The 12,265-nt window shown below is 38.8% G+C and overlaps 1 protein-coding gene across 8 annotated transcripts in view; it reads left to right on the top strand.

Moving 5' to 3' along the window:
* The first annotated feature begins 7,075 nt into the window (after positions 1–7,075).
* The window catches only part of LOC127979265 (receptor-type tyrosine-protein phosphatase U), a 208,393-nt gene continuing 203,203 nt past the window's right edge, over positions 7,076–12,265 (top strand). For 4 of the 8 annotated variants that reach the window (XM_052584594.1, XM_052584596.1, XM_052584598.1 and 1 more), the window contains exon 1: positions 7,076–7,643. In XM_052584594.1, the coding sequence (XP_052440554.1) occupies positions 7,490–7,643 (154 nt within the window). In that variant the 5' untranslated portion in view covers positions 7,076–7,489. The remainder of the gene's footprint in view (positions 7,644–12,265) is intronic. The other 4 variants (XM_052584597.1, XM_052584599.1, XM_052584600.1 and 1 more) reach the window with 1 other exon arrangement.

Raw genomic sequence — 12,265 nt, forward strand, 5'->3', positions numbered from 1 at the left:
AACCCTGAGACTGTGAGAAACAAGATTCTCTGGTCTGCTGAACCTCAATTCAAAGCATCAAGTTTGAAGGAATCCAGCTCTGCACAAGAGTGTCTTATAGACAACTCTGTGAATGTCCTAGAGTGGCCCAGCCACAGTCAGAGCTTGAACCCAATCAAATATTTCTGGAGAAACCTGAAAATGTGTGTCTGCCCCCATCCAACCTTCTAGAGGTTGAGAGGAGAAGAGGCCAGGAGAAGAATGGCAGATAATTGCCAAATGACGATATGCAAAGCTTGCAGTTGTCGCAACAGAGCCGAGGCTGTAATTGGTGCCAAAGGTGCTTCAACAAAGTATTGAGTGAATACTTGTATACATGTGATTATATATATATATATATATATATATATATATATATATATATATATATATATATATATATATATATATATATATATAAACAGTATATATATACAGTGTATATATATATATATATATACATATACATACACACAGTATATTGAAGTGCTGTGAATACTTTCCAGATGCACTGTAAATCTGTCTCTGAAGGGCACTTCGGAGTGAAAACAATCATGTCTGCCATACTGAGCGTTCATTCAAAACTGATGGACAATTAGCTCCTCTTATTCTTTGTGCAGGTTTATTTGTGCAATGATAGCCCCTTTTATTTGGCTTGGGAAAATGATGCAGAAGTGAGTTCCTATGTTTTTAGATCCCCTACATCCTTCATTCCAACCAATAGTAAACACTTTGAAGGAATTAGGGCATAGGGATGAGACCCTCAGAATGGAACACAGTGATTGAGAGATAACCAAACAAATAATTATTACATTATTAACTTAACTTGCCATTAAAAATGTTAGTCAGAAATTTACATTTGCACACATACTGACCATGAAATGCAACTTTCAGGTGGCATCTTTATTTATTTATTTTTGTCTCTACTGGCAGCAAAGCATCAGTCATATGAGGGTATATCAGTAGTCAGTATGTGACACAATCAGTAGATTCAGACATGCCTCATTGCATTCCCACATCCGTGTGCTGCCTGTGGAGGCAGGATGTTTCAGCATTTTGGAACGCAGACAAGGGAGTATACTTTTAGCTTCACTCCAACAAATTAATGATGCATTTCGATGCTGCATTTGAAGGAGCTTTTGAATTGAGAGAGCCTTCTTTGCTTTGCTGTGATGCATTTTGTCTTCGAATGCAGCCAGAGATTTTCTATGCCTCTTATCAGCCACACTCAGTTCACAGAGTTCTCTCCTAACCAGCTGATGATTTGAATCAGGTGTCTTAGATAAGACAGATATACAAAATGAGTGGTGCATTGGGTCGCCAGGACTAGAACTGGATCGTGATCCAAAATATCATGGAGTGACTGAAAGCACATAATCTCTGATGTTCAAAACCCGGCTCCTGGCTGCAGGCAAAATCACACCATTCCTTTTCCGTTCCTGAGAGAAAACACTGACACTCTGACTTAAAGAAAAACTCACTTCTTGCTCCAGGCAAATCCGCACCCCATTCCACTTCCACTCGGCACTGTGCGCATAGCATGGAACAGGGTGAACACAGACAAACAGAGTGAAATGTCCGTGCTGTTGAACTCTGTTCACCTTATTTTCAAAGCAAGCTGTTTTATTTGAATGTGCGAGAATTCTCTCAGTAGCCAATTTAGAAAAATATCTAGAAGAATAACAAAGTGAAGAAAATTGTAAAACAGAAGCATGTTAATGATTGTGACAATAAATTAAAACAATGTGATACAACGCAAGTTTGCAGCATAAGGCTGTTTTTTTGCCCAGGTTAAATAACTGAAAGTGAATGACAGCGGAAGCCTTGCCCATGCATTCAAGTAACATATGGTGCATCTGCTCTTATGTTAAAAGTACAATGAACATGAGAGGTATTTCTCAAAAGTTTGAACTTGTGTCCTTGGTAGTTCAGACTTGGCAACTTCGATTCACTCAAGTCATTCAGCAAATGGAATAAAAATGGAAAGGTACAAATTATTTACCCCTAAAAGGTGCATATTACATACCTTATTACATACAAGTGCACATATTAGTACCTAATGGCTTCTTTTTTTATTTATCATCTTATTTTGATTTATTATCAGAATCATAAACACAGGTTTGAACACACTCTCACACAAATGCTGTCTCTGAGTGAAAAGGAACACCTTTGTACTTAAATGGTCCTTTTTTGTATCTTGAAGATACATATTAGTATCTAAAGAGTACATAATACAAAAGTACTTTTTGAAAAAGTGCCACTCCAGTGACAGCTTTTGTACCTTTTTTACTGAGAGTATAAAGCAAATACATTTTTCATTTACTGCACTTTATTCTTCTAAACTCACTAAACTAAAAGTCAGTGGACTTCAAAGGCCAGACTTTTCCATCCTGATAATAAAGTGTTCCTCGGTAGGACGTCAACATTTGTGGAGATCATTTTCCTGTTCAGTGACACTTGCAAATTCAATGAAATTTATATTGTCAGAACATAACATTGACGTTTTTTGAGCTTGAAACTTTTGCAAACATTTAAAGGACATCTTGTTTTGTGTAAGAAAGAAAATCCTGGGTCCGACTCAAAGTCTGAGTTTTCATGGAATTATGAGTCTCCAACAAAGATGTGCACTTTTTTATTGGTCTAAAACATCATAATTACTGTAATTCCAGTATGACATCAATGCACCACTAGATTGTGCAGACAGCTGGGCTTTTCCCCCTGAAAATCTCAACTTTCTCTCTTATTCACAGGCAATATAGTTTAGCACAGGAGAACCACATGACATTTTCAGAGCAGACAGCAGATGCCATGCAGACAGGCCTAATGACAACAGTCAGAGGAAATGCCTTGAGCAAGATTTCTGAATTTCCATCCATGGTGCAGCACAGATACAACTGAACCACCCACCCAGGCAAGTCGTCTTTGTTTAGCATCATTGAGAAGATGCATGAACCGAAACTGGGGAATAAAGGCTGAGGCTGTGTAATTAAATATAAATTGGGAGTTACACTGGATCTAAATTGATTAAGTGATTTTAGTCAACTGTGAGGTGAATAGGCGTTGATTGTAGAAGTAAATAAATTGGAATATTAATAGGATTTGCAGCAACCAATTTTTAGTTCCAGAGCATTTCAGGCATGATTTCAGACTGTCCTTTAAATATGCCGTTTTATTTTGAGATAATCTGCCAAATATCAGGCTAATGTCAACCTTGAAATGATATTGTGTTTGTGGCATTTAACACAAACATGTCTCTGGTTGCGTTTTTCGTATTTGGAGAGCTGTGAAAGAATTGCAATTTCTGTAAACAGTTTAAAAGTAGAAACGAGTTGTCAGACAACAAAATGTCAGAAGCTGTTTTCTTCTCCCTGTTAATTGCTAAATTATTCTCAACTACTGTGTTTGTACCTTGATCAGCAGATCATTTTAAAGAGAAACAAAGGAGCCCTAAGCCATCAAATGAAGGGAAGAGACAAGGAAATATACGGCCCTGTCTGACAAGCTTTCAGCAGATCTGCTTTAAACTACAAACTACATTCAGGTGCATTATCTAGACTGCCTGCAGACAAAAGCTATATCTCCGATTTGGTGAGCTGCCTAGCTAAGCAACATTATATGCAATTATAATACTCAGAAATAGTCTCATTTGAGATTTCAAGCACCTTGATAAGAGTAGTCAGAGGAGGAACTTAAAAGATCTATTATGTACAAGGGTTCAAGGTTTGGCAATGACAGTGAGCCACTACTGGTAGATGCTGTAACTACACCACTCTGAAGGCAAACACATCTTTCTCAACTGAAGGACTTTTTAAGAGCATGTCTTCTGGCTAAATTATTGTTTACAGGCCACATAAATTGCATGTAATTCAATACATTATAGTAGATGTTTGTTGGCATTAGTTGAAGTGCATTGCCATGGTTCAAACCGTACTTATCTGACTGTCATCAGTTCATAGCAGTGAATGAAAAGAGGCATCATATTGTTCACAAGTGCAGTATGGAGTACCTCAAGGCTCAGTACCAGGGCCATTACTTTTCATGCTTTACATGTTACCCTTTGGAGATATCATCAGGAAAAATGGTGTAAGCTTTCACTGTTATGCTGATGATAGTATTTTATGCACCATTTACACGTGGTAAGGAGCAGGGGCAGAGCCAGAGGTGGCCGTGGCCGCCACTGGAGAAAGCTTGGCCACCCAACCAAAACATCCCTTTTTTCTTGAAAGGAATGCATTTATTAAGATGCAGAACCACCATATCTCTTTATTAGCAGATAAAACAGGAGAATTTTAGCTTCACATCAAACGAGCAGAAAAGCAACAGCAGCCAAATTAGCTTCAGTAGCTTCAGACTATATGTACGTAAAACACACTTTGCTGTCCCAGTAGCCATTTTACTGTGCTCATGGCACATTCAACAGAATGCAAATATGTGGTGCACACTCTATATCACTTCATCATAAATAACCCGCACAAGAAACTATGAGCATACATAACTAGTTCTGTCATCAGCTAAGTCATGAAATCAACAAAAAGGTGATTTAATCTGCAAATCTGGGGTATCTCCAAAATGCTTGTAGGCCTACTAAAATATATTCTGTAATACAAGATCACAATAGGCTATAAGACACAAGCAGATATGTATTTTTTATTTGTAATTTAATGCACAAATAAATGCGAGCACAGTGCACTCAAACTAGAAAATATGCGAAAATGAAGCCATTTAAATGCATAAAATAACTCATTTTATATTCTGGCATTTGTGTCTATTGTTGACTTCTGGCCTTTTTCACATTTTTATCTGCATGTCTTATCCATGAATATGCAAAGTTGGAGAGCAAGCATTTGAGAGTTTTGAGAAGCTGAATGAGCAATAATGCTATAGTGAGTCCCTTTAATAAAATACCAGGAGGTGAGGAATAATACACACACAAAAAGTCATATTCACTCAGTATTACCTGTTCTTATTCACAAATATCTCCATTAAAGTTCAGTAGAAATTAATTATACGCCATTGTGTTTTAAGCAACAAAACAGTCCAGTACATCATAGTAAAGCATTTTTATATTGAAATAATGAAGATTTATTTCTGTGCCATCACAGACTGGTTGCTGGCCCCTCCTATGAAAACACCCTGGCTCCGCCACTGGTAAGGAGCAGGTGTATATTTCTTTCCTACTAGCATTTTGAAAATACAAACACTTTCATAAATTCAGAAGTTTATGTCATAGATTTATGAGCGATTTACACAAATAAACGTTCTGCTCATGTTTCATGAGTGAAACCCTTTGACTCCTAGATGGCCATCGGGACTAGACCATGGCAACCAGATGAGTTCTCTGCCCAATCTGACCTTTGTTGTGGCCTGGAATTAAAATTTTTGCCATGCTGGTTTTGTCTGGTCAGAGGAGAACTGGCCCTTCGACTGAGCCTGGTTTCTCCCAAGGATTTTTCTCCATTCTGTCACTGATGAGTTTTGGTTTCCTTGCTGCTGTCAGCTCTAGCTTGCTTAGTTGGGGATACTTAATTTCCAGCAATATTGTAAACTTGAGCACCTGCCCCTTAGGTGCAAGAATAGTAGTGATGGTTAAAATAATAGATTGATAATGAAATAGTAGATTGTGCCTTGTTCCTAGATGGACAGAAACTGGAAAGTAGCCTAATAGATCAGATGAGGAGATGGAGATAGAGGAAGAAAAAGAGGCAAATGTAGACGCACAAGTGACAGAAAGAGCAGGTAAGCAAGCCAGGAGACAGAGGCTGGTGAGAAAGAGGAAAATGTAGAGAGTTTTCTGTAGTTTTTACTATAACAGCTGTTCTTAATTATTCTGTAGAACAGAGAAGGAAAAAGCCATCAGGTTGGGACAATTTAAGAAATTTCAGTTTCTAAACCCAGAGCTATTATTAGGTGGAAATAATTTTTCTTTTTTTACTTTTAAACTTAAAATTGTCTCTTCTAATCTTTTTCTTTTTCAAAACTGCATCACAGCATTTGCTGCTGTATCAATACATAATCATCCATATCGATACGCAAATCGGCAAGGAATGCATCACAATATATTGCTGTATTGCTATTTTGAACCGCGCTATTTAAAGCCTTGTTCCATGTACCCCTTTTATACTTTGAGCACCTGCCCCTCCAAAGGTCTCTGCATGGCCCTGGTTAAAAGCACTATATAAATAAAGGCAACTATAGTGGTGGGTTTGGAAGCGCCATCAGCCAATCAGCATTGACATGGCGTCATTTTCTGGTTGATTCCAAAGTAATAAGTTCCACAGTCACTCACTGTGCTAACTAGGTTTTAATCAGACACACATGCGACGGCTAATTAATGTCTTCTCTCGGCTTCACTTGCAGCAGGTGTTTTGGAGTTGGAGATCGATCTCTGTGATTGGTAGATCTCCAAAAGCTACGAGTTTCAACACGTCATTTTTTTTAATTCCAGGTTTATAATTAAAAAAAATGTTCAAAGCCTGACAACCTTTCTAAGCTATATGCAAATAACTTTTTTTTTTTTTTTTTTTACTATCTAATTATTCAGAAGTTATCTCGTAATGCAGGAATGCTATCTCCGAAACAATTTTTCACAGAGTTTTTTTTCTTTCTTTCTTTTTTTCTTCTTCTTCTCTCTCTTTAATGTCTAACTTTTTAATTAACCTAAAAGCTTTCATAATCTGGTTCAGGTGTATCTGAGCAAGGTTAAACTCCTCTATGAGAAGAGCTGAGGGGAACACTTTATTTTAATTTGTCCTTGTTACGCACTTACTATAATAATAATGAATTAATCATAATTGCATGCAAGTAACCGAAAGATAACCCTAAACCTAACATAGTAAGTACATATATTAATTAAAATGACTCCGTTCTTAAATGTAGAATGAAACCGTAACAATGACCCCTTAAAATAAAGTGTAATTGAAGTAAGCACCATGTAACATCAAAAACTCACTGACTACTGTATCCATCTCAAGAACCCTACACAGTGAAAATGTAAGGGGTAAAAAAAAAAAAGGGGTTAGCTATTTGCTACGAAGCGCCCCCGAGAGTTTGCATGATAAAAAACAACAACAATGAATCGCCTTTTACCCAATTCACGAACTATTTGAAAAGACGTTGAGTGCCTCTCATTTATTTTACCATTATTGTTTTAATTTGTAATATTTTTATTTTCTGTTCTTGTGATAGGATTTTCTTGTGATCGTCGATTAAGAATGTGCGCTTCCTCGACTGGACGCTCGCACCCGCATCTCGACGCTCAATAGCGCGCAAACGCGCCTTGCGTCGATGAGCTCGGTTTGTCTCGATCTCTGCAGCGGCTGACTGGTGATGTTAGGCGAATAACCACAGGGAGGCGCCATGGCCCTTCCTCGCACACTGTGTAGGGCACTACAGCTCGCGGAGTTGTGAGGGGCTTTAATAGTTTGTGGAGACGTCAGCGGGCAGATCTGGGGTCCGCGCTGCGCGTCTCTGGATGAAACTCCGTGGCGCAGCAGGATTTGTAGCACTCTCTAGCACACTCGCTGACTGTATTTCTCCTGCTGGACTAAACGCTGCCATGAGTCTGTGCGTTGTTCTGCTGCTCCTCATCGCCAGGGTCTGTGCGGAGAGTCTGGAGGGGCCAACAGGTAAGACACGAGACTTTGAGCACATACAACCATACAGTCCCAATCTATGTACTCTCACACAGTCTGTTCTTGGGAATTACAGAACAATCAGCTCAGATGCGCCTGGATCCGACATGAGCTGGAAAGTTTAAATGAGTTTGATATTGAATTAAAACGGGAACTATATGATCTTGTAGAGGCTGGATCTGGTCTGATTTAGACAGTTTAATACAGAATATCTATAGAAAAGAGTTTTAATAAATCTTTCCAGTGTATTTATTTGGATCTTATTAACATTAATCTCGCGTACATGCCATTGTTCAGGTAATCACGTGACGAGCAATATTAAATTATGACAGACGGCGTTGCTTTCTGAATGTTTGGCTGGCTTTAGAAGATCAAATTAACTTAAATATCTATGTGTCCGTTGACCCATAATTCAAAATTTATTATTTCGAATTCTCGCTCTCATGATGTTCCAAAACCTTTGACTTTCTTCCGTAGAAGGTATAATGAGATGTCAGGCAGATTGAGAATCTCAGTCACTATTCACTTTCATTGTTGAGAACAAATTTACAGTGAAAGTGAATGGTGACTGAGACTGTCTGTCGCTAACGTACTGCCTAACATCAGCTTTGTTTACATTGGGGAAGAAAGAGAAGGAATCGAACGACAATAACAGACTATTTGTTATTAGCCATTTAAGAAACTGTAAGTTTATTAGTGAACTGATAAAAAAATAACTATAATATATTGTGATGTAAGTCAATCTATTCATTGTTTTGTGGATTTGCGGTGTGAAGTTCATTCCATGTTAGATGATCCATGCACTATTTATTGTTAAACAAATGTTTATTCATTCATGGATCCGTGTCTCTTCTAGATCAAATGGTGTATTTGATTGTAGCTGAGACTCGGGGAGTAAAGAGTATGAAGAGCTGTGCCCCGGGGCTCTGCTTCTGTCACACTCCTGTATATCACCTCCATATTTACATTCTTCTGCTCGTTTAAAGTCTCCAGCTTTCACTTTGGTGACATCAAATATGATTGCTGTAGCTGCTCTGGCTTTGCTTTTCAGGTCGTGTTGTAGTTTGAGGAAGGATTTTTGAGCTCCTGGATCAGTTTCAACGCTGTACCCAGCAAATAAATGCGTGGAGACTGTTAAGCAGCAAAAATCCATCCGTGCATTGATTCCTCACTTGTCCTGTGTAGGGTCACGGGGATGCTGGAGCTGATCCCAGCATCTTGGGCAAACTAAATTAATAAACTTGATTAAAGTTATACATTCAACTGAACTACATGATCTGAGTCTATTTGGTGGCATTTATATTTAGTCAGAGTACCTGTCGGGCGTTTACTGATGTTTTTTTTTTGGAAAGCTTACTGCATGTGTTGCGATGTTAGAAGTCGATTTCTCTGTGTCTTTGAAGCATCCTTCATACTGTCAGATTATGGCATCTCACACAGTGGGGTGTGTGGGAGGTAATGAGACCTGAGTGCAAGTTCTCTGACACTGTGTGTGTGTGTGTGTGTGGCTGCGTTACAAAGGGTCTCTCACTGCAGCAATCCAACTGAAAGTGAGTGGGCATTTCAGAAAACAGGTTCAAGGACACAGAAGGGTTGCACACGAGACACTGCCAGGTTTTAAAGGAGTAGTTTAACCCCAAAAATGTTGTTATAAACCTGCATGCTGTAACTTTTTTTTTCCTGTATTTTGTTAAAAAAAAAAACCTTATTTTAAAGTGTTAACCATTACTGACACATTCCTAAATGCAAGCCTAAACCTCTTCCCATCCATTTTTACACGACTTTTCATAGGAATCAATAAGCAGAAATATCTCTGCACATTCGTTTGTGATGGGAGAACGTTTTTTTTTTTTACATCAAACAAATGTCAGCTTTGAACCCAGATATCCTACAAAATCCAGGTTGGCTGCCACAATCTTATGCAGTTTTTGTACAACAAAGTTGCATTCAAAGCAGAGGAGATGTAATGGATCCAGAGATAGTGATGGGTCGAGCTAGTATTGCACTAGAACCGTGTCCTGAAGCCCCAGCTGCCCACCAGAGTCAGCAGAGAAGAGCAGGAGTAGGTGGTTGATATTATGAAGGAGGGCAGCAGAGGGCAATCGCTGGGCTATTCGTTCTCTCAAACGCTTTCTCTCTGTACAACCACCTCACTGTCTTCAGAGGCGCTCACACTGAACACAATCTTCTTATTCAACAAAGCTACATTTGTTTATATAGATCACCTTTCAAATCAGTGATTACAATCTTTGGACATTAATTTTCTTAATTGTGTTTTTTTTTTTATGTTGACATTGTAAATTGTATGTGAAGAAACTAGAGAAGATTTATAGCGATTTGTTAGGTGTGTACATTGATCTTTCTCTGAGATGATAAAATCCTGTTTCCAATGCTTTGCTGAAAGTCAAGAGGATGTCTGTTTTGGTTCTAGTTGCCATTTTAGTTTCCCAGCAGCGTCGCTGTGCTCTCGTAATGGTGGGTTAAATTGAGCGCGCTGTGACAGTGCTGCTGTGTTTGCATGTGGGAGTCTTATCTTGTCATAACGTGTTGCTCCTCGTTCTGCACACTGACGGTCTTTACATGTACAGGCTGCACGTCTCCTTCCCGTCCTGCATCTATCTGAACAGACAGCCTTGAGAGATCTCACACCACTGCATCCCTGCGCTGCGCTCACCTGCGAGGCATCGTGGGACAGCACTGTCATCTGCACCTCCAGGCGCTGTCACTGCATTGTTGCTTCTGCCGCTCCCAGAAGCCATTATGGGACAGATGGTGGGGTGCCAGCGGGGTTTGCCCACCCTGTCAGATCCTGTCACCTGGTGTTCAGGTGCCGTCACCCGTCTCTCAGCCGCAACTCAACTCCATCTCCAGGGCAACACGTTTTTCCATGCTTTTAATATTATTTCCTCTTAGCATACAGATGTTAAGAATGGAGGCATCTGCAGACGGGGACAAAAGAATACAAGTCTGACTCTAGTGAGCTCAGAATAGGTTCATTGACACTAAGCTGTAAAAACAGTGTCATTTATGGGTTGTGTTGTTTGCAATATGGACATGAATGATACCTAGACGGATTGTTGAAGAAAGATTTCTAACTTCATCAGACTTTGGATTTGCAATGAAAGAAGAAAAACATATTACTGGACTTGAGTCTGCAAGTAAGCGCCTAGAAAACACTCAAGACCCCTTAACAACTGTGTAGCGGTGCCTTAGCAACCATCCAGAACACACTCAGCAACACACTTGTTCATAACCGCTCAGATTTCCTTAGCAATTACTTACAGCCACAAACAACACCCTAAAAAGCACTGTAAAACCCACACAGTAACGTGTTAAAACACCCAGAACACGGTAGTGACTAAATAACATGACCTGGCAACCACTGAGCAGTGTGCTAAAGCACTCAAAACAACTCAGCAACTGTGTAGTATTATTAAAACAACTGCTTGTTGTCTTAAAAAAATACAATTCACACTAGCTTCTCTTCTTTTTTTTCTATTCTATCTTTTTTTCTTTTTATTCTATAAACTTGATACATGTACTGTGACTTGTCATCACTTGCATATCATTGCGTTCTCATTTGTAAGTCACTTCGGATAAAAGCGTCTGTTGAATGACTAGATTTAAATGTGAATGTAAAGCCGTGCTCTAGCGACCACATACTGTACCAAAATATTCAAAACACCTTAACAGGTTCATCACCGAGCCTCACCGACCATCCAGAACACCATAGCAACATGCTCATAACCACTCAAAATACCATGGCAACTATCACCAACACCCTAAAAACACCAGTAACAAGAAAAAAACTCTCAATACATATTAACAACCATCCAGAACACCCTAGCAACCACATACTAGGGTTGGGTATCGATTGGGTTTTATACGATACCGGGTGCCATTTTTGATACTTTTAAAACCGTACTGGTGCCTTAACCGATATCTATCAATTGATCGCTCAGGCTATTGGCACCGGGTTTCGATACCCAACCCTCCCACACACTGTAGCAATGTGCTTAACCACTCAGAAACACCCTAACAGCTGCACAGCAGTGTACTCATGACTACCAGACTTTTCACAGTCATTAACAACACCCTAAAACCCACTTATAAACACTTATAAAGCGACTGTATAACATGACCTGACACCCTTATGAAACAAAAATATATTGCAGTATATTGGAAAATATCATGTAATGTATTAGGCATATATTCTTATATATATTTATTTTTTTCCAATATATTGCAATACATTGAAAGCGGCAATCATTTGTATATTTTGCAATATATTGTAGAATATATGTATCATCAATATATTATTAAATGTATTCAAATACATAAAATATTAGAAAATAAAAAGGGAAAATAACATATAACAATATATCACAATATATTAAAAAAAATATATATTAGTAAATATAGTTTCCTTCCGTCAGGGCAACCACACAGCAATGTGCTAAAGCACTCAAAAGACTGTAGCAGCTGTCTGACTGTAGACTGGAACCTTCTCAGCAACCCCATCAGCTCATAACAACCCAGAATACCTTCACAACTACTTGCAACCACCATCAACACCATAAAGGCGACTAGCAACTAGCACCTTAGCAAAACTATAA

This window comes from Carassius gibelio, chromosome B19 (genome assembly GCF_023724105.1).
Source record: "Carassius gibelio isolate Cgi1373 ecotype wild population from Czech Republic chromosome B19, carGib1.2-hapl.c, whole genome shotgun sequence".
NCBI lineage: Eukaryota > Metazoa > Chordata > Actinopteri > Cypriniformes > Cyprinidae > Carassius > Carassius gibelio.